At 32.6% G+C, this 24697-nt stretch overlaps 1 protein-coding gene across 2 annotated transcripts in view; it reads left to right on the top strand.

The window, feature by feature from the left end:
- LOC145258238 (vacuolar protein sorting-associated protein 16 homolog) overlaps nt 1-24697 on the top strand; it is a 134345-nt gene that overhangs the window by 87238 nt on the left and 22410 nt on the right. Inside the window, exons 13-17 of one of the 2 annotated variants that reach the window (XM_080116201.1) lie at nt 5952-6079; nt 8633-8777; nt 13987-14046; nt 21910-22153; nt 24063-24157. In XM_080116201.1, coding sequence (XP_079972327.1) covers nt 5952-6079; nt 8633-8777; nt 13987-14046; nt 21910-22153; nt 24063-24157 — 672 coding nt within the window. The remainder of the gene's footprint in view (nt 1-5951; nt 6080-8632; nt 8778-13986; nt 14047-21909; nt 22154-24062; nt 24158-24697) is intronic. The other variant, XM_080116202.1, reaches the window with a different exon arrangement.

Raw genomic sequence — 24697 nt, 5'->3', positions numbered from 1 at the left:
AACCATGCATTTCTCCCTCCCAACAATTGCTGACTAATGCGGTGTGCTATAGTTTTCTATTCATTTTGATCTTTTATTGTTCTGGCTATATCCTTGTCTCTGACATTGGCGATTGCTGAGAACACGAACACTGACTCACAAATATAAAATACAAATTCATAAAAGAAAACATAGACTCTGACACATTGATCAATTTCTATTGGTGTTATTAAACTTTTTTGATTGGAGCAATTCAGTTCTGATTAAATTTGGGTTTTGTATTATTTTCCCTTACTCATGTGTACTCAGCATTAACTCTGTCAGAGCTTTCCTTTGTACAAGATATTTAAAATTCTTTAATAATTGATTTTATTTTTTATTCCTATTAATTTTAATCAGCTTCAAATTATTTTCAAAACATTTGTTACATTCTTCGAACCTAATCCTAAACTGACCCCTACCTGGTAGCTGCTGAGAATTAAGGTGGAAAAAAATCAGTTAACTGCCTTTAAAAGCTAGAATGGCCCAGAAATAGGGGATCATTTTATGTTAAATTTATGTATGAAATTGCTCCACTCTAAATTGTAAAATAGTAAAATAATCACCTAAAAAAGAATGTCATTTCTTTTTAGGGTGAGGTGGGGGCAGTGAAAAGTGTTAATTTGGCAAAAAAGTATTTCTCATGTTTGTTTGTTGTAAAACAAGTACGAGATCTAAGCTTCAGCCTCTGTCCCATCGACAAAATGTTGCATCTCTCTGCCTGTTATACAAGTACTTTAACGGTGAATGCTCTCATGAACTGCAAGCACGTGTACCCCATTGACATAAATACCCACGACAAACCCGACAGGCAGCAAAATCCCACCCCTTCACAGTTCAGTTGAGATCCCTAGATGTAAGAGAGCCTTCTACTCCAGTAGTTTCTTCCCCAAAACCGCTAGACTTTGGAATTCCATTCCGGATTCCTGCTTCCCCAACTGTACTGACATGCAGAAATTCAAGTGTAATGTGAACCAACAACTTGCTGCCCAACTCCCCACATAGTACCCCTGTAGCTTATGTCCCTGATAGTAGCCCCCCTACATCAAAGTGGCAATGTGCCTTGTTTGGGGTGAAAATGTAATAAAAAAAAAATTTAAAAATTAACAAATGAAATTTGGTTAATCAGAAACAAAGTTTGATTTATTAGCTTAAATGCTATTTGTGCCTGACTTTGAACATTTGACAAAATAACTTTATATGTAAGATTGTGGTGTAATGAATATTAATATAACCAGGTTCCTCCTCATAAGAATATGATTGTGTGGTATAAGCCATAAATACAAACAGATATAGTAGCCTGGGGGTAGACGTTAAAAGATGCATCGAAAGCCTTAAGCTTAAGCATATTACCAGCTATGATTTGCTTTTGCGAGGTGGTAGACTAGTGCTTGATTAATTAAGGTCTCAATTTTAGCGAAGAGGGTGAGGAGACTGATAGTGATAATTTTGAGGGTCAGTCCTTTAAGATTTTTTTCTTTTAAAACTGATTTTACTTTTGCTCCTTTTTATTTATTTTAATTATGTTCAAATCTAAATCTAACCCTAACTGCCAACCACTCAGAATTTGTGTTTGTGGGAAAACATTCTGCTAATTGTCTAAAAAAGCCTAAATGGCTCAGAAACAAGAGATAATTTTTATATTAAATTTCTATACAAAACTGGTCCCCACTCTAAAATAATTTTAAAAGAATAAAGTAGGATCTCATTTTTGAGGGAAGAAGGATATTCCATATAAGCTTAATTTATAAATCTATCAAGAAGCATATTTCTCATGCTTACAGAGTGAAACAATAACATTGTCGCCCTATAAAAGACGACATGATTCCATTTCTGTTTGATGTAAACCACTTTTCTTTTTTTTTTTTTTTTTTATTGCAAACCATCTACTAGTTGGCCAGTTGTATACAAATCCCAAGAGTGATAGGAGCCTTCTATCATGTCTGAAAGTGACACAATGTTCAACAAACGAGATTGGAGATGTGCCGCTCTACAACTCATACTCTTTACCGATCCAAATTATGACAACAGGACCCTTGCCAGCACTCTCAAAATGATTCACTGGATTGCCACAAATAACAGGAACATGCCCAGGTTGATGAAAACAAAGTTTCTGGCCATGGTTATAGTCTTTGGTGTAGTTTCAAGTGAGGGCCACATCATACTACCTCACATCTTTGAAGTTGGCTTGAAAGTCAACACCAAAGTGTACCTGGATGTGTTGAAGAGTGTGATGATCCCCTTATGCAATCAGGTGGCCGCTGGCAGACCCTGGGTGTGGCAGCAGGACTCTGCGCCAGCCCACAAGTCCAAAGAAGCCCAGGCTTGGTTTCAGGAGGGGTGCTACGACTTTGTACCCTTCTCTCACTGGCCTCCCTCTTTCCCCAACCTGAACCCACTGGACTACTTTGTTTGGTCATACGTGAAGAACATCACCAACATGACCTCCCACAACACCAAAGCCAGTCTGATCGCCGAGTATTTGCCAACCTACCCCCAGCGCTTGTGGCAAAAAGGCATGCTCCTAGTTACGGACCCGTATCGAGAGGGTGATTGAGGCTGAAGGCAGCTACATTGAATAGATGTCAGCTCTACTACATAATCAAGTTACCTGAATTGATCTTTTCAATAAAAGTTTTAAAATAAAGCTTTTCTTTAGGGTGACAATTTTATCGTTCTACCCTGTATTTTACAAAATTTTTTTGTCAAGTTTTTTTTCTGATTAGCATTCAGCAAAAAAAAAACATAAATAGACTCTTTAAAATTGGTATGAAACCATGCATCTCTCCCTCCCAACAATTGCTGACTAATGCGGTGTGCTATAGTTTTCTATTCATTTTGATCTTTTATTGTTCTGGCTATATCCTTGTCTCTGCCATTGGCGATTGCTGAGAACACGAACAATGACTCACAAATATAAAATACAAATTCATAAAAGAAAACATAGACTCTGACACATTGATCAATTTCTATTGGTGTTATTAAACTTTTTTGATTGGAGCAATTCAGTTCTGATTAAATTTGGGTTTTGTATTATTTTCCCTTACTCATGTGTACTCAGCATTAACTCTGTCAGAGCTTTCCTTTGTACAAGATATTTAAAATTCTTTAATAATTGATTTTATTTTTTATTCCTATTAATTTTAATCAGGTTCAAATTATTTTTCAAAACATTTGTTACATTCTTCGAACCTAATCCTAAACTGACCCCTACCTGGTAGCTGCTGAGAATTAAGGTGGAAAAAAATCAGTTAACTGCCTTTAAAAGCTAGAATGGCCCAGAAATAAGGGATCATTTTATGTTAAATTTATATATGAAATTGCCCCACTCTAAATTGTAAAATAGTAAAATAATCACCTAAAAAAGAATGTCATTTCTTTTTAGGGTGAGGTGGGGGCAGTGAAAAGTGTTAATTTGGCAAAAAAGTATTTCTCATGTTTGTTTGTTGTAAAACAAGTACGAGATCTAAGCTTCAGCCTCTGTCCCATCGACAAAATGTTGCATCTCTCTGCCTGTTATACAAGTACTTTAACGGTGAATGCTCTGATGAACTGCAAGCACGTGTACCCCATTGACATAAATACCCACGACAAACCCGACAGGCAGCAAAATCCCACCCCTTCACAGTTCAGTTGAGATCCCTAGATGTAAGAGAGCCTTCTACTCCAGTAGTTTCTTCCCCAAAACCGCTAGACTTTGGAATTCCATTCCGGATTCCTGCTTCCCCAACTGTACTGACATGCAGAAATTCAAGTGTAATGTGAACCAACAACTTGCTGCCCAACTCCCCACATAGTACCCCTGTAGCTTATGTCCCTGATAGTAGCCCCCCTACATCAAAGTGGCAATGTGCCTTGTTTGGGGTGAAAATGTAATAAAAAAAAAATTTAAAAATTAACAAATGAAATTTGGTTAATCAGAAACAAAGTTTGATTTATTAGCTTAAATGCTATTTGTGCCTGACTTTGAACATTTGACAAAATAACTTTATATGTAAGATTGTGGTGTAATGAATATTAATATAACCAGGTTCCTCCTCATAAGAATATGATTGTGTGGTATAAGCCATAAATACAAACAGATATAGTAGCCTGGGGGTAGACGTTAAAAGATGCATCGAAAGCCTTAAGCTTAAGCATATTACCAGCTATGATTTGCTTTTGCAAGGTGGTAGACTAGTGCTTGATTAATTAAGGTCTCAATTTTAGCGAAGAGGGTGAGGAGACTGATAGTGATAATTTTGAGGGTCAGTCCTTTAACCAGAATTCTTGTACATTCGTACCACAGAGGACATCTTCCAGCTATTAGGGAAGCAAGATTCAGCAAGGCATTTATTGTAGAGCTTGGAAAGTATGGGGACTAGCTCAGCTGAGCATTTGTTAATTACTATAGCAGGGATTATATCAGGCCCACATGCCTTGGAGGTGTCTAAATTTTTTATGATATCACGGACATGAGAAGGGATAATTTTTACATCGTCTAGTGTGGCTTCAGTCTGCATAGGGAAATTCGGGAGAGAGTTGTTTGTTGGCTCTAAGGTAGAGTTGGAGGTGAATCGCCAGGCAAACAGTTCCACCTTCTGTGTTGCTTTACATGCAACCTTCTGATTGTTGGATAGGGGAGGAATTACTGATTGCTTTTTATTCATTACACTATTATAGATTTTCTAGAAATCACAAGTTCCTATCTTTTGCAATTCTATGCGTTCCTTGATTATTTCAGCATGCTTTCTTTTGACTGTTGCTTTTTCTCTTACAATTATTTCTAGCATCTATGAATTTTTGCCTATTTATATTTGATTTATGATGTACAACCGGTGGAATGTATCCTGTCTTTGTGCAATGGCAGCTACATGATCTGTAATGAACCATGGGGGTGAATGGGGTTTGCTATAATACTTCTGAGTGGGAACATGCGCTTCAATGCTTGCTTTGCACCATTCAGTTGTTTGTCAGAAAGAGAGAAGATATCAGTCCATGTGGCAACTCTGGTGTGTTCTCTGATGACTTCCCAGTCAGCCCTTTTGTGGTACTTTGTTGTTTTGAACAATGACTCCTCATCTTGGGGTTGGGATTTAAGTGTGATGTCAACTGAAACCGCTATGTGGTCTGCATTTCCAAGTGGTCTGTGGGCATTAGTCACACAATCCTTGGGTACTGTGGTGAGGAATAACTCTAGAAGTGAAGCCTGCTAGGGTTCACAATCTGGTAGGCGGGTTGGGAACATTACTATCTGTGTGGGAGAATGGGCTATAGAGAAGCTATAAGTAGAGCATCCAACTGCATCCGTGCAACCTGAGAAACCAAGCCATAAGAATTATGATGGACATTAAAGTCACCAAACACATGTATTTGGGCATTACTATTTAAGGAGAATACTGCATCTTTACTATCACACACATGATCAATTAGGGTACAATCCTGACTTGAGGGAGAGCGGTAAAGAAAATATAAGTAACTAACACAGTGATGAAAGGCTAGTCAAAAGTACATAAAAGCCTGGTCATCTGATTCAAAATGTTGCTTTAGTTAAAGGGAGGGTGCTATGAATATAGACTCCAAGCCTGTGCATATATCTATCAGTCCTTATGGCAGAAGAGGCCGGGGTATCCTGTCAAGTAGTTAGAAAAGTGTAAGTTTGTTTCATGCTAAAATATCCAGGTGAGTTTACTTAGAGGTAAGACTCTACATCATCTAGATTACTTCTAAGTCCACAGATATTTGTGAAAGCGAGCCTCAAGGGAGGAGGCAGACTGGTTTTATTTGGGTGGTTGTCTGGTTTGATCGTATTATTTATTTTGGTTGTCATTTCATTATGTTTTTGTTTAATTTCAGGTTGGAGAGTTAATGAAAAAGGAGCCTTCAGGTTGCCCTCAACTATGGTCAACTACTTTTATTTTTATTTTTAAAGAATTCAATTTCTTTTATTTTAGGCTGCTGCATTTGGAAAGAGTTTCCTGACTGATTATTCGGCCAAAGAATTTATGACCATGTGCCAGAAGCTTCGTGTTCTTAACCAGATTCGACATTACAGCATCGGAATGCCTCTTACTTACACTCAGTATCCTTTTCTGATGAAATCCTTTCCATTGTCAAATTATCATGGAGAGAGGAGTGAAAGCCCAGAATAGTTAAGAACCAAATATTCATAAGCAAAAAATAAGAACAACAAATAATTTATGGCAAATGCAGTAAAATTAAATTTTCTACTAACCTGAATACCCTAATGTGTGGAAACTGTTCAGAATTTGATTTTGTTAAACTGACATCGACATACAAAAAAAAAAAAAAACAGTGATCATTCAAAAATATTAACCTCCATTTTTTTCACATGTCGATTAGTCAGCTTTACAGAATCTAATTTCGAAATAAAAACAATCGTTAATCAGTTTTCGGAGGAAAATCAGGAAGAATAGTACCAGAATCACCAAAAAAAGAATTTTTAGCAAAAAGAGGAGTAAAGAGATCAGCCTTATCCTTAAAATATGAAATAACTTTATCCTTGGACAGAAGAGGAACACCAGACATTATTAAATATACTATTATAGACTCTCCAAAAATCATGAGACCAACCTTTTGAGATAAGATAGTCAAAAATTCTTTAAGTATAATTAGATTTAGCCTTAGAGATTACTATCTTGCGTCAGATTATCTAGAAGTCTCAAAACCATCCTGGCGATACTAATTAAAGTAATGGTTACAATAGGCAATGGCAGAAGTACAAACGGATGAAAACTGGGAAGGAAATTGAGGTTTGGTATGAACTTAGGAATGAAGGTGTCTATTCCAATGAGAAACTAATCAGTAACTTCCTTAGCAGAATCATTTGGAAATATACTAGTGATGGGACGATTCCGATACAATTGCTGATTCTGATTCTTTATAAATCTCTAAATATTTCACTATAAAATTATTTTTTCTTGATTACCGTAAAAAACACATGTTAAATGCGTATATATTTTCTCAAACATCAAAACACACTTGTAAGAGGTTGATTATAGATTTTAGTTTTACTAGTAGTTTCAAATCCATAACAGTGGAAGGTTTTATTTTAAACAGAATCAAATGAAAAAAGATAATTAAACGGATTGTTTTTGGCATCGGAAATCTCCAAAAGTTCTGATTTTTCTGATTCTGATTAATCATCCCAACACTGAAATTTACTAAATTTACTAAACTAGTAGTAGCCCATAAAATGTCACATAAGATTGCTCATTCCAATCAGCCTTCCTGTGGTTAAATGAATTCCTATGGTTGGGATGATCAAAAGAAGACTTCGCAGAAAAATCAACCTCAACATGAACAAGAGCATGATCAGAAAAACTCAGTGGAGGAGAAAAGAAAATAGAACATGAGAGCAGAAGTGAGAAAACGATGATGAAGGTCATTATCAGAAAAGCATGTAGGAGATGTGACAAAAAAAAAATTATGACAGACAGATTTGTTGTATTGGATTCAGGAGCCAGTAAGAATGATGATTATTGAAGTCTCCAAAAGCAAAGATGGATGAAGTTGCAATACATTATCAATGCTGCTAGATACAAACAATAGAACAACAGTCAACAACAAAAGGGGCACACAAAGAATAAGATAGGGAGTAGAGTGCAGCAAAGACAATCTCAGATGGATAAAAAGGATACCAATGAAATTAATATCAGAATCAAAAACACCTTTACCTGTGCAATTAAAATTAATTTTTTATTTCTTCCTATTTATAAAAAATGTAGCCTTCACAGATTTGTATTAGCTAAAAACAGACGTGTTCGTTAAAAGGTGAGCCTGAGTCAACTTCGTAGAAATCGCAGCACCTATATATATATATATATATATATATATATATATATATATATATATATATATATATTTTATTATTATTATTTCATGAAATTTTATAAGGAGGTATATTTTATGTATAGATTTTTTAGCATTTACTTCAACAGTGCTCAATATGTGAGTAGAGCATGGAAGTAAGTTATGAAAATATTTATATTAAATTCTGGATGGTCAACCTTTGAAACAAAACTATTGTTTGCATGTATTGCAACATTGCTGAACAAGATGTATTGCAATGAATGTTTACATAACCAGTTTTGTCAAAACGATTATATTTGCCATTAAATAACAACAAAACAAAATGATATGCTGCTAAAATAACCAAAAATATACGATGGCAAGCTTCTGTCTTGTAAGACAATGGCATTCTGCATCTAGTCTAGTGCACTGCAGCATCTGCTGTGGCTATACAGTTGAAGTTGGAGTTACCCCTCCAGATGCAGGTTTGGGTAGATGATAAGGAGACAGATGCAGGTTTGGGTAGGTGATAAGGGTCCTACACTCAGTGTTTCAGACAAAATTCGACTGAAAGGCAAGCCAATACAGTTGGAACCAGCACAATTGCAGAAATTGTCAGAAAAGTGTTGCAGTGTTTCATCACCCGCCTATCGGGACTCCAAACCAAAAATATATAGTTGTATTTTATTTATTTTTTTATTAAATTTTCGTATGGAAATCTTGATTAAAAATAAGAGATTAATTCCAAAAGACTAACAAATAAAATAAAGAACTTTTTTTTCTTTTGCTTTTATTGTGTCATGAACCTTGACCATTTTCCTAGAATGGAGACATTAACCATAGATGTTGTTATTGATCGCCTGGTTCTTCGCAAACACTTCTTCCTTGCCATTCGCATTTGTCAGTTCCTGCATATTCATGACACAGCAGGTGTCAGTCGTATCCTTGCTCATTGGGCCTGTTATAAGGTAAGATGATATGTAAGATGAGTTATGAGAAAAAAAAAATTGGAAAAACACAAGATTTAATGAACAAACTGTATGTAACTTTGAATCCCTTTACAAATTTTGTTTCTTTTACCTTTCTTTTTTTTGTTTGTATCTTATAATGTATCATGTATCTTAAGTGTTATATACCACCATTTTTATAACCATTTTGGATGACGATTGCATTTTTGGGTATTGTCAAAAACCACATCGACATCTATAATATAAATCTCATCTGTCTGTTTAAATGTATGTCTGCCTAAAACTTTTGACAGAGGCAACGGATTTTCACGAGATCAGTATCGTTTTGAAGTTCAATCCTTCAGACGACAAATAGCGAAAAATTGGCTAAAAAAAATTTATTCCTTCACCCTCAACTGGGCACTTTTCTACAGGGAGGGATCACTTTTTCCACTGATATTTTCGAAAGTCATCCCCTCTTTTTGATTGACTAGCCTTAATTTAAACCTTTGCTACTTCCAGTTTGGTGATGGACACAACAGCAAAGATGTCACGTTTTTTTTTTCACATTCTTTTCCTCCTTTGCAGTACAGGTTCGAGCCTGACTGTCTACTACCACTTTTTTTTTGTTCAACACACACCTCCAAACATCCGGGCAACGTCGGGCACCCAGGCTAGTTTAATATAAATTGGGTATAAAAGTTATGTTTTAGCTATAAGTAACAATTCGTTTTACTTTACTTGACTCTTGTTTATGTGTAAAAATGTGTGCTCGAGATAAAATAAGCTGATATGGGAGATATTGATTCCTTTCTTTTGTAACTTGCCTCCCCTCGATCGAAAGGCGCAGAAGAATGGGAGTGTTGTTGAATGATATTCTTGGGTTCTTTGAGATGCGGCCATCTGGAGAAAATCTCATTTGGTCAATGTTCTTTGGGACTTGAAATAATTTTCATTGGTTGAAAATACTTTTGAGTTCACACATTCTTGTGAAAAATTGTTTTAGAAAGTGGAAAAGAAAACGAATTCAGACAAAGTTGAGAAAGAATGGGAATAGCAATCAGAGCATTTAGCATTCGTTTGAATCACGTTAAAATCACCAATCTGTTACTGTTGTTCTTGGCCAAACTCAGAGACACTATCAGTGTTCAAACTGATCCTACCATGCCACAATATGTCATGTATCTTGTCATATATCTTATACGTTATATTTTTATTTTATCTTAGAATATATTATCAGTTCAATATCTTGTAAGGGTTTATTATATCTTGTGATGTTTCATGTGTCTTGTGTGTTGCATATCAATTTTTTTTTTATCTTGGAGTATATTATGAGTTCAATATTTTGTAAGGTGTCATATTTTGTGTGTTATTTATTGCTTTTTAGCCCTGGAATATATTATCAGTTTAATATTGTGTGATTCATCTGTTTTTATATGCGCATCAAAATAACAATGTTGCAGGATAAGAAAGTCTACTTAATATTATTTTAGCACAGAAAGTAAAGAGAGAAAATCTTGGGCGATTGTCACCCAATTATTTTTTTTAACAATCTCGTACATTGCATGCTAGTGTAGCAAAGTCTGATGAAGCATGATCCTTGAATCAACAGTTGAAAGTGATTTCACTGAATAAGTAATACTTGCTAGACAAGGCTTTACGTTACTATGTTGAAAGCAATACAATTTGCATTGGATGACTATATAAACATGTTGAATTGTGTTAATGGCTGAAGGAGTGAAACATTGATTACTGATAAAAGGAATGCATTTAAGACAAATGGGAAACTGCAGTGTGAAGTATAATAAATAGTAAAAAATAGCAATATCTACTGAGTGTTTGTACCTCTTTGAACATTATCTTGCACTTTTTGTGTGTTGTTCAATCTAAGATCAAGCTGAAAAAGAAAAAAAAAGAGATATGACATTTGAGAATCATAAGACGTTAATATAACATTATTATAGATATATTATTATTAAATATTAACACAAGAATAATGTAGCAGTATTTCATCTGGTAAAATCGAATATTAAGAATAAATTATATTTTTCTTAGATAGAAATGTCTTTGTTGTAGTGACTGTATGCACATCAAAGATTGTTTCTGGTTGAGTTTTGGTTTTGTACATGTTTGAACTAAAAAACATTTTTTCTATTAGAATAGGAAAAAAAATTCTTGAATGTAGAGCCATTATTGTAATAAAATTATCGTTGTTGTCCCAAGCAAAGGAAAATGGCAGCATCAATCAGAGAAGCTTTTCCAGGTAAAGAATTAATCCAGTTAGCAGAACATGGTCTTTTCGTGTCAAAAAAGATGCAACATATTTTATAAAGCAATTCTGCCATCTGATTGAATTCATTCTTATCACTCATGGTTATAAATATAATTTTCATAATATTGCAAATAAAAAAAAAATACTAATTATAAATATGCCATTAATATGTAAAGAGTCTTGGAATTTTGACAAAATTCAGGTTCTGTCACACAGAAGTAGAGTGTGAGCCACCTGACATCCAGCTGTAAGGCTTTGCTGAAGGATGGCTATTATATGATGTAAAAATATGTAAATATCTCCACTGGACCATCTGGAAAACGTTGAATATCAAATATAGTAGCAAGTCCTGGGAACATCTAACCAAAAAGAACAGTTGGAAATAAATTATACACGATCCACTTTGACTATACAATTTCTACAGCTATTGCATCCAGAAAACACCTGTAAAACCTGATATAGTGAAATGAGAGAAGAAGGAGAAAAAAAAAGTGCTGAGGAAGAAACGATAACAAAATACCAAGGTCTTGCAACTGGACTCATGAAAAAGAATTCCAAAAACTATCTGGCACATATACCTGGTCAACCAAGTACAAGAGAGCTATAAATGATTGCATTTAAAGGGGTAGTTAGAATTTTAAAAAGATCTCTCGGTTGAAATGTATGAGATAGTGGGTGTAGGTCCTTGCATCAAGTAGGATGCCTCATTCCCAGCTCGAACAAAATGATAAAAAAATAAAAAAAGAAGAGAATTGTATAGCTCTTCCATGGGTGGAATTATTATCATCATAGTAGTGATCGTGTTTTTGATAATAAAGAACATTGACAGATACATTTTATCTGCTCTGAACTCAACTTGTGATTCTCAGAAATATGAGTTCTCTTCTATTTTTGCCTAAACTGCATGTTAGTTTTTGCTTCTCTGCTTTTTAATTCAAATTTGCTTCTTTTTTTTTTTACAAGAAAAACTGATTTCTGCAAAATTGCTAGAGCCTTACCTCCTCATTTTTTTTATTGCTATTTGGCTGGATTTTATTTCACTCTTTCTCTTCTCTTTTCCTCTTTCTATCTTGTTTTGCCATCCTTTTCTCTTTTATAACAGTTCTCTCTGAAAACTGAAAATATTAGTTTTGCTGAGAAGACAAAGATTTCAAGCAATTCATGACGGAAGTAGTGGAGTTAAATTACTTTTTTTTTTATCAAAATATGACCTCCTGTCTCTTTTACCCTCACAAGCACACTGTGTCTTTCTATTAATTTTGGTTTTCTTAATTGAAATTAATTGGAGTTATTTAAAAAAAATGTGTTTTTTTTTTTGTTTTGTTTCTTCTCTCCACACATACATACACAGGGAGTGGGTAGCACGACTCAAGTTTGGGAAATCTATCTTAAATTCAGATTTTTTTTTTCATTGGCTACTTTTATTCAGATTCTTTATGATGTTTTTCTGGTTGAATCATTGTTTATTTCAATTAATTAAACAATTTGGAAACGATTTTTATACAAAATAGTTTCTTTATGCTTTTTTGGGGGGCATAATTAAAGAGTCAATCAGTGCTAACATTTGCTATTATATTCAGAACTTCATTTGTTATCATATTCAGAACTTCATGCTGACATGTGTATCATTGTACTCACCTCAAAACGAAATTACCCAGCATTGTTGCATCACATGATCCCTCACTCCCACACACTTGATCTTTTGAGCCCTTAACAACTACTTCCTATCTCAGTTTTAGTAAGGATTACTTAATATTAGGTTGGCAACTAAGTTCTTGCTGCTTTTTAGCTCAATTTTTTGTCATACCATAAGAGGAAATAGGAGAGGAAGTAAATGCATAACCAGAGTGAATAATAAACCAAGTTTAATTTAATTTAATGATCTGAAAATGCAGTACTTACTCTCTTCAAATTCAAAATGGCTGAACACTGATTATAAACATCAACATGCTATAGTAAATTGACTTAAAATTTCTTTTAAATATTGAATATTCAAATTAGGTCACAAATGAGTAGGTAGAACAGAATAAATACTTTTAACTAATTTTTCAATAATATTTCGTTTATGCACTTATACAGAAGAAGGACTATGCTTATGTCTGAATTGTTCAGGCTGTTTATGTAAAATGCTGATAGGTGCCGAAATGCTGATTCAATGAAATCGCAGCAGCCAACTTCATTTAAGAAACTATTTGCTATCATTGGTTTATTATAAAAAAAATAAATAAATATTTATCTTGATTTGAACAAAAAAAAAGCAGAAAAAAGAAAAAATTTATTTAAAAATTATCCTTTTTGTTTGCTATCACTTATTTAATATTCAAAAAAAAAAATATTTATTCATGAAACTTAAAATGAGTGCTTTTTTTCTTGGTTTGAATTTTAATTTTCTTAAGTTTTCTAAAAATTGTCCAATCATTAATGTATTTTCTTCGTAACAATAAAAAGAATATTGTTTTAATTCTTTCAATTAATTTTTCATTAAATTATCTTCATAACAGAAATAATACATTTTTAATTGAAAATATTAGCCAATGTTTGCATGAAAAAATTCACAAAGTTTTCATTTGGCACCTTCTTGCATTTTATGTACACTCCTGGAAAATTCCAACAATAGCACAGTCCTTATTCTGTATAAGTACCAAATAATTTATGTTGGTATTAATAATGATTACACTTCCAGCTATAGGTAAACTAATCATATCATTGATTCAAGTGGAGTTGATATGCTGTAAAACAGGAAAACCAAATCTGATGGTAATACAACTAAAACCTAATATAAATCAAACCTGATGGTAACATAAACCAGATTTGTCGGTAACCCAAACCAAACCCAATTGTAATATAAACCAAAACCTAATAATAATATAAATCAAACCTGACAGTGACACAAACCAAACCAAATGGTAATACAAACCAAGTGCAATGATAAACCAAATCTTCTATTATTCATTTCAGATGATACAATTTAACAAAATAATTGAGGAAAATAAATTTCTTGTTGATCCCGAAGTTTTGGTAATATGAACCCTCATGTAAAAATTAAAATTAGTACTCACCCAGTTGTGAAAAAAAACAAAAAAAGACTAATTAATGAATCTCATAACTTAAGTAATGAGAATTATTTCACAGAAAATATGGTCGGCTATTTTTTAATTGAAGGTGGCACCTTTTCATATTAAGGGAGAGAACTTGTCTTACCTTAATATTTTCTTTATTTCTTCTATATTTACGCTGTTTTTATCTCATTTTCTAGATTTTTTTCAACAACTTATTTACAACTTTATTTACAAAAACAAAAACCTTTTTATAGATGTGTTTATGAAACTAAGAAATTATTAAGAAACCAGTAAAACTATTAATGAAACTGAGGTAAAAAAAAAAAAAGAAGTTATCTTCTTTCATATGACACTGCCACCTTTAAACTAAAAAACAGCCTCAAAATATTCACTAATCCTTTTCTAAAAATTATATTTGCCAATTTCATTTTTCTGAATGTTTGAGATGAGGATTGATAATTGGTATTATTTGGATTATTCAGACTACTGTTCTCATTTTTAATGTTACTTTTTACCAAAGTAATCTCCAACCTTCTTCAGGTATATCTTGTTGAACTTGGGAATTTGCACAGAATTTTGAACGGGATCCTTTATTTAATCCATGGGTAGTATGCTCTTGTTCCATAAGCTATGAGCGGGTAGAAGTCTTAAGCAATTTGCAATTGTATTCTGAAATTGCCTATACTGACGATTGAATCCTCAACCTCCAGAAAAGTGTTTTTACCACATACTTTATCTGTTATGCTATAAACTCGTGGCATAACGGATAAAGTACTTAGTAAAATTCAGTTTTCAGTGACACTTTTCTGGAGGTTGAAAGTTCAATCTTCAATGTGGGTGATACTCAGAATACAATTGTGAATTGCTTAGAACGTCTGCCCAGTCATGGTTGATGGAACAAGAGCATGCTTCCCTCATTCTATTCAAAAATCCCTGCAGATTCCAGGTTCAACTAAACACATCTGAAGAAGATAAGAGTTTACATCAACCGAAAAATTGTGAAAATGACACTCAAGATGAGAACAGGAATCCGAATAATCCAAATAATGCAAATTGTCAATTTCATGTTTGATAATAAAAAAAATGTTCACTAAAAATAAAAATTAATACTAATCTTTTGCAACTTGTGAATCAAATTGAATAAAATATATACTAACTCCCTCTGAACCACCTGATCAGAAGCAATATTCCACCCCTTCACTGTAGAAGTCCCTAAATGCTGGAAGATTTTCTACTCTCATAGCTTTTTTTTTCTTGAACCGTCTGCCTTTGGAAATTTCTTCTCATTCCCTGTTTCCTCATCTGTACCAACATGCAGAAATTTACATGTAATATGAACAAACATATTGCTGCCCAACTCCCCACTCAGGTTTCCTCCTATAAATCTGGTCTCTACTACAGAAGCCACTAATGATTCATTGGCAATATGCTTTGTTTTGGGCATACTAAAAGTATAGATTTAAAAAAAAAATTGGTACTTGTACAGTTTAGTCAAGACATTAAAAAATGAAAATATCGAAAAAAGTTTAAATTGTATTTATCCGTTATAGAACACAGTTCTCTGAAAAAAAATTTCACTTAATTTCATCAAGTAGTTTTTTTTTTTTACAGCGGAAAAACACGTTTTTATGAGAGCGCGTTGAAGGCAGCCATCTTGAATTAAAAAATAATTGTTTGAATTTTAGAAATGCCAAAGGGAGATAACTCCAGTTGAAGCGCTGACACCCCTTCCCATCTTTAATACTAGCTTTTCTTCCTAAAAATCGAACATTTTGCTCGGTATCATAACAAATTGTTTTTTCGCTGTACAAAAAAAAAACTACTTGATGAAATTAAGTGAAATTTTTTTTCGGAGAACTTTGTTCCATAACGGATACATACAATTTAAACTTTTTTCGATATTTTCATTTTTAATGTCTTGACTAAACTGTACAAGTACCAAAAAATTTGATGACAATATATAACCCACACCTCTACACCATGGTGTAGAATGATTGTATATGAACCCTATACATATATATATATATAATTATATAATAATTATATATGTATATATATATATATATATATATATATATATATAAGAGGTGGGTGTAATTTGCTTGAAGCATTGTATAGTATGTAGTTAATTGAGAATGATTAATGTAATGAACCCTGTTTGATTTCTTATAAGGAGGGTTTATGAGATGTGTTGTTTTATTTTGCTGTTCCACAGACAATCATATAGAGCTAAAACACAGGCGACTAACAAAATATGGACAGACTTTTGGCAAATTATTGTACATTATATATATATATATATATTGAGTAAAATGATTCATAAAGAATACAAAATAAAGGTGAAAGGTGCCTTATTCCATGGAGTTTCAAAGAAAGGCTCTTCTCCTTAGAGGAAAAAAGGTTAGCAAAAGGTAAGTATAGATAAGTATCTATTTTGGCTGGTTAGCTTAATTTTTGAAAACAGTCAAGAAAGAAAATTGGAAGAGAAGTCTAAGTTTATAGATAAAATGAAAGGGAATACTTAGCAAAGTCCAATATATATATATATATATATGAACTCCATGGAATAAGGCACCTTTCACCTTTATTTCGTATTCCTTATGAATCGTTTTACTCAATATATATATATATATATATATATATATATATATATATATATATATATATATAATGTACAATAATTTGCCAAAAGTCTGTCCATATTTTGTTAGCTGCCTGTGTTTTAGCTCTATATGATTGTCTGTGGAACAGCAAAATAAAACAACACATCTCATAAACCCTCCTTATAAGAAATCAAACAGGGTTCATTACATTAATCATTCTCAATTATGTTTGATGTCATAGGATAACCTTTAACCAACTTTTTCTTCTGGCTCCATGGGTCTGGACATAATAGCCCGCTTGAGGGTATCCTATATGTGACAATATAGATCGAATGGTAGCATTGGAATATTAGACGAGAAGAGACTTTTCTGTTCCTTCCATTGTGTATTCATTGCTAATGTTTCACTTGTCAATAATTTTGATTGATTTAAAATAATGACAATGTTATTTAAAATGAATATACGTTTCTTACCTGTGCACATCTTTGGAGTAAATTTGAAGTAATTGTATGAATAGGGAATGCAGTGTGTGTGTTTGTATATATATATATATATATATATATATATATATATATATGGGCAAAATATGCTTATTCAATTATATTTCATCTTTTATTTATGCCAATCCTTTAATTTATGAAGCTTGATGTAACTACAGAGTATAATATAAATCTCACCTGTCTGTTTAAATGTATGTTTGTATGTCTGCCTAAAACTTTCGACAGAGGTGATGGATTTTCACAAGATCAGTATTGTTCTAAAACTTGACCCTTCAGATGACAAATATCGAAAAATTGGCTAAAAACATTAATTCCTTCAAAACTGGGCACTTTTCTACAGGAAGAGGTCGCTTTTTTCGCTGATATTTTCGAAAGCAATCCCCTCTTTTTGGTTGACTAGCCTTAACTTAAACCTTTGCCACTTCCGGTTTGACAATGGGCACAAAGATGTCACTTTCTTTTCACATTTTTTTCCTCCTTTGGGGTATGGGTTTGAGCCTGCATGCCTACTACCACTTTTCTTTTGCTCCGGGCAACACCGGGCACCCAGGCTAGTATACACTTAAATGACAAAAAGTCTATGTTCCAAATTCCAATAAGTTGTTCATCTTTTTATTTTCTTTTAAAGTTAATTTTTATTCTTCTGATGAGTCAGGATGGAAAAGATTAAAAAATTGACATAATAATTATATGTATGTTTCTGCACTATGAAACAGGTGCTGTCAAGAATTGAATATTTTAATATGCTGAAAGAAATAAATGGTAAGATGGACAACATTTTGAAATTTGGAATATAGACTTTTTGTCATATATATGCGTGTGTATGTGTGTGTGTGTGCGATATGAAAAGAATATTTTCAAATATTGTATTTCTTCAAATTAATCATCTTGAATTCCCTCTGTTTCTTGCTTCCTTGACTGTATTAACCTGTGGACATTTAAATGTAATACAAACAAACATCTTGCTGATCAACTTCCCACATAGTCTGCTGTAGACATGATCCCAAATAGTAGCCCCCTCACATTCAAGTGACAATATGCTTTGCTTGAACTAAAAGAAGTAAAATAAATAACACAAAACAACAAAATAATTTACAAAATAACAAAATTAAATTCTTAAAAAAAAAAAATAGGTTCCAAATTTTTAAACACACACAAAAAAAAATGGCAGGAACTTCTCAGTTCAATACATAATTTAAAATAAATACAAAGCATGATTTGAAATTAACATTAATACTAATTGATTAATATCTGTTATTATTTGTCAATATTTATGTTATTGACATTACTTACATGTTTCAGACTATTGTTCATATCTTGAATATTTCCATTGTTACTAATACTGTTATGTGTTATGAAATTGATGTTTGTTTATACTATTTGAGAATATTTATAAATATATTATGAAATTAATGTTTATATTATTTGACTATATATATTATTATTAAATTTATATTTGTTCATGCTATTTTTCTATATATATACATTACTTGCATGTTTTGAAATTTTATTCTCATCTTGGATGTTGCCATATTTTTTTACTACATTTCAACCATTGTATCCTCCAGCCTTCTTCAGATGCCTGCGAATTTCAAACTGAACCTTTTATTTAATCTAAGGAATAGATTATTCTCATCTGTCATTCCACGCCATTTTAGATATTCTGATTTGGATAATTTTTCCTTCATGGATTGAAATCCTAACTTCTGGGTAAAATTCACTCTAGAAGTTAGGACAATACAAGATACTTTTCTATTTTATCTATAAACCCAATATCGGATATGATTTTACTTATATTCATATTGCATGTTCCATATTTAATCCTCTCATAATATTGATCATAATTGACAATCTATCCATATTTAGCTCTTATCCCCGAGTGTCTTTTAGCCTTGATAAATAGTGACTCCTTAGTAAATAAAAAAAGATTATTATATTGTAATTAATTAGTTATTATTATTTCTAATACAACTATATAGAAAGTAGTAGAAAGTCTCCAAGATTTCCACTCTCCATTTTTACTTCTTTTCGTCCCTGGCCTTTCTCCCCATTGGCACTCCTCTTGGAAGGACTCCACCCACCTCCAACTCCACCCTTTTTCTTTTTCACCCACACTTAGATCTCACGCCCACTTAGAGATTAATCTGCTTGTATTTGGTAAACTGAAAAACAGTGGGCGGTCTATTATTTAAAAAGGGTTGAAAAGGCCTTACTAGCCAATTTTTGTTGTTTTTTTGCTTATTCTCCATTCCCTCACCAATGAAATGAAATATATGTATGCATCCATGATTCAATAAAACTTTTTCAAATTTGGGGTTAACTTATGTTAATGTTATTGTGGCGACTGGCGATATTTCTAGTAGGATAGACAATTTTAAGTATTTATGACCAAGGATAACCGACAACACTCATTATCCCCACACTTTTGATCAGCCTTGTGCCTAATTTGTTCAATTTGTATTTTTTTTTATATATATTTTGTGTAAATATATATTTCAAAGTGTAGTATCTATTTTCAGCTTCCCAGCAACACCAGGTATTTTTTTGTAAATTAAAATATTGCATACATATAAGAAAATATGACAATACAAAATTACAACTATATATTCCAAAATATAAACTTATTAGACGCTGTTTATTATAGAAATATTCAAATTAAGAAATTATGTTTATTATAGAAATATGCGAATTAAGAAAGCCAGACTGTGTTTATGAGTATTTGCAATCTACTATAAATGATATATATCATATAAAAAATGTCATGTTGTATCATTGAATTAAATAAACACAACGTCTTTTGATGTTAATATAGTTATAATAGATGGAAAAAGAATTTTTGCATTTATTAATTTATATATATATATATATATATATATATATATATATATATATATATATATAAATGTTTATTTTTGAAATATTGTTAATTTAAGTGAGAATCTTATAATAAAAACTGAATCACCATTAATTTTGAGTAAAGCTCAATGTATCTATTTTATAGGTGCAGAGCATGTATAGTACAAAATTTTGTTAAAATTCAAAGACTTACATTTTTTATTTTATATAACTCTTGTTTATTTCATCTTGGATCTCTTAATACAGCTGTTTCGTTAATGGGATGACAATTTTATGTTTTCATAAAAATTTTCTTTCTCACCAACTAGTCAGATATGATGTCCATCCGATATTACCAACAAAAAGTTAATTTTGTACATGATAAATCTGGTGCATTTGGGGAAAAGACATTCCATTCCCACATTGTTGCAGGTCGGCCATCTTGGGTACCCATATATATATATATATATATATATATTGATAAAGATATATATAAATATTTAAGCATGGTATTGTTTGAATTTATATATACATAGATATATATATATATATATATATATATAAATTCAAACAATATTTGAATTTATATATACATATATATATATATATAAATTCAAACAATACCATGTTTAAATATATGGTTAAGTGTTAGTTTTACTTATTTAGAACTGCTTTAAAGTTTCACCACTCACTCATTTTACGACGAAATTTCAAACAATTTTTACAATTCATAGGTCACCTTCTCAGCTATATTTTGAAAGAAAATTTTTCAATCTTTGTTCAGTAAAACAGAAGTTAAAATAAAATTACTGTGTTCAAAAATTCTCAGAATCTGTAAGGAACAGAGACGTTTTTTTTATTGGCTGTTGGTTACCATAGCAACCAAATATGTTATGCTATCTCAAATCGGCTGGGAATAGGGGAGATGATGACGTAACAGGATATAAAAAAAAAAGACTGTCACCACTAATTCACTGCTGTTCCGATCTGTTGCTCAGCTGTACTATCGCTAATAATTCACAGGTAACAAGTGAAACATAGAGAGAAAATTTTATTTCAAATCAAAGCCTGGAAAAATCATGAATTACATAGAAAAATGTGAGCATGAAAAGTAATATAGTTTAAGATTTAAACATGGAAAAGTAAAAGGACTAGTTGTTAAAACTGGAAAAGAAAAAGACAAGATATTCTAGTAAGAAATATAATAAATTTATAACTTCAAATATTGCAGTATTAAGAATTGATTATATAATGTTAAATTGAATTTTTAAAAAAATTCTTAATGCTGCAATATTTTAAGTTATAAATTTATTATATTTTTTACGAGAACATCTTGTCTTTTTCTTTTCCAGTTTTAACAACTAGTCCTTTTACTTTTCCAGGTTTAAATCTTAACCGTATTACTGTTCATGCTCACATTTTTCTATGTAATATATATATGTATATATATATATAAATTAATAAATGCAAAAGTTTTTTCCATCTATTATAACTATATATAGGTTAAAAAAAAGAAGAAAACATTAAAAAAAAATTAGTCAAATAAGCTTATTTAACACAATAGGGGCTTTTCAAATGAGTAAGCTGGTTGAAGGCTGTTTCCTGACTGAAAAATGAAAAAAAAAAGCATAGTTTTGTTTTTAAGGCGAGGGAAGGGGGGATATATATTTTGTTGTTAATTCTGGGGTACATTTGCTCTGTTCTGTATTATATTAGCCTAATTTCCCTCAGGTTACTGGCAACAACAAAAGATATCCGAGGAAAGTCAAAGATAACTCTAACTGAAAATAGCAACAACCAAGAAATATGAAACCTGTAAGTGATCAAAATGTTTGATGGCAGTATGACTTTTTCCTCTCAAGAATGTTGCATTCCTCATTTCAGGTACAGCAAAAGGCCGAACAGGATGAAGCCCTTGCTCATGCCATCTCTCAAAAATTGGGAGATACTCCTGGGGTCTCTTATTCTGAAATTGCTAGTAAGGCCATGGAATGTGGCCGAGAAGAACTAGCAATTCGACTCTTAGAATTTGAGCCGAGGGCTTCGGAACAAGTGCCATTGCTCATGCAATTGTTGAGATATGATTTGGCACTTTCTAAAGCCATTGATAGTGGAGAGACAGATCTCGGTAAGATTTTTATCTTTTTTTATAAATGTCCTTTTTCATAATCATTCAGATTAAATTTTAAATCGAATTTTGTATTTCCATGCCATAAAAACAGAAACATTTTTTTCTTTTGCTTGGGAAAATAGGAATCATACATAAAGATGAATTGGGTGCAGAGAGAGTTAGATGAGATTGATGAAAATAAGGAGAGATGGATGCAGATGAATAAAGAGAGATAGGTGAGATGGGTGAAGAGAAATAAGGTGAGATGGATGAAAAGGCATAAGAGATGGATAAAAAGAAATCAGTGAGATGTATGAAGAGAGATGAGTGAGATGGATGGGGGAGATGAATGCAGAGAGATAGTTGAGATGGATGGAGAGAGGTGGGATGGATAAAGAGAGATAAGTTAGATGGATGAGGTGAAATCTGTGAGATGGATGAAAGGAGATATATGAGTCAGATGCGGAGAGATAAGGATGGATGAGTGAAGAAAAGTGAAATAGACAAAGCGAAATCAGTTAGATGGATGAGGAGAGGTAGGTGAGTTGGATGAGGAGAGGTAGGTGAGTTGGATGAGGAGAGATAAGAACAAATGGATTCAGAGATATAGGTAAGATGGGTGAAGAGAGATAAAAGGTAGAGAAGAGAGATAGAGATGGATGCAGAAAGATAGGTGGGATGGATGAAGAGAGATAAGTGAGATGGATGAAATGGATGAGGTGAAATCTGTGAAATGGATAAAGAGAGATATATGAGTTAGATGTGGGGAGATAAAAGAAAGGAGAGATAGGTGAGATGGATGCAGAGAGATAGGTGAGATGGATGCAGAGAGATAGGTGAGATGGATGCAGAGAAATAGATGAAATGGATGTAGAGAGATAGGTGAGATGGATGCAAAGAGATAGGTGAGATGGATGCAGAGAGATAGGTGAGATGGATGCAGAGAAATAAGGGAAATGGATGCAGAGAGATAGGTGAGATGGATGCAGATAGATAGGTGGGATGGATGAAGAGAGATAAGTGAGATGGATGAAATGGATGAGGTGAAATCTGTGAAATGGATAAAGAGAGATATATGAGTTAGATGTGGGGAGATAAAAGAGAGGAGAGATAGGTGAGATGGATGCAGAGAGATAGGTGAGATGGATGCAGAGAAATAGGTGAGATGGATGCAGAGAAATAGATGAAATGGATGTAGAGAGATAGGTGAGATGGATGCAAAGAGATAGGTGAGATGGATGCAGAGAGATAGGTGAGATGGATGCAGAGAAATAAGTGAAATGGATGCAGAGAGATAGGTGAGATGGATGCAGATAGATAGGTGGGATGGATGAAGAGAGATAAGTGAGATGGATGAAATGGATGAGGTGAAATCTGTGAAATGGATAAAGAGAGATATATGAGTTAGATGTGGGGAGATAAAAGAGAGGAGAGGTAGGTTAGATGGATGCAGAGAGATAGGTGAGATGGATGCAGAGAAATAGGTGAAATGGATGCAGAGAGATAGGTGAGATGGATGCAGAGAGATAGGTGAGATGGATGCAGAGAAATAAGTGAAATGGATGCAAAGAGATAGGTGAGATGGATGCAGAAAAATAGATAAACTGGATGAAGTGAAATCTGTGATGAAGAGAGATATGTGAGTTAGATGCAAAGAGATAAGGATGGATGGATGAGGCGAAATTAGTTATATGGATGAGGAAAGAAAGGTGAGTTGGATGAGGAGAAATAGGAAAAGATGGATGAAAGGATGGAGATGAGGGAGAGCTTGAGAATAAGGAAGTAAATAGAGATGAGGAGAGAGAGAGAGAGAGAGAGAGAGAGAGAGAGAAAAGCGATGAATGGACAGATTGAGTGGTGGCTAGGGAACTTTCCTGTTTTGATTTGGACGTTTCAAGATGTTTCTATTTTTTATTCTTTCTTTCAGTTTACACGGTGTTATTACGATTGCAAGATTCCAACTCAACAGATTTACATAGACAAATACGGAATCTTCCAATGGCTTATTATCTGTATCTCCAGGTAAGCAATGTCTGTTAAAAATTTTTATTAAATCTCTAATCTTCTGATTAGTTGACATCCTCTGATTTCTATTTAAATGTAAGCAATATCTATAATTCAAGCATTTTTAAAAAAATATTTAAAAATAAAAAAATCTTGTGATTATTCAAATGAATAAATATTTATATAGCTCAATATTTCTACATTTTAAAGACACCAGAAAGATGAAAATATTAAAACACATATAAAAAGCCAATTTTTTGTGTCAAAAGATTATTTTTTAATAAACTGAAACATAAATCAGTGAAAATGCTGATATGTACGAACTAAACACTTACCTTTTAAAAGTTGATTTTTTAAAGGTTATTTGGATCTGATTTGAATGAATATCACATTTAAAATTGTTGTCAACAAGTAGTTATTATAATATTAAAATCTTTATTATCTAATGTATTTTCTAGTGGTTGCCATTTGTTTTCACTTTAGACACATGCCAGTGTGCATGCACAAAAGAAAATATTGAGAATTGGCTAAGTTTAATGAAAATGAAATATGGTTAGG

This window comes from Euprymna scolopes, chromosome 33, assembly GCF_053919585.1.
Source record: "Euprymna scolopes isolate OS-2025 chromosome 33, ASM5391958v1, whole genome shotgun sequence".
Lineage (NCBI taxonomy): Eukaryota > Metazoa > Mollusca > Cephalopoda > Sepiida > Sepiolidae > Euprymna > Euprymna scolopes.
This window is presented reverse-complemented; position numbering and strand designations above follow the sequence as displayed.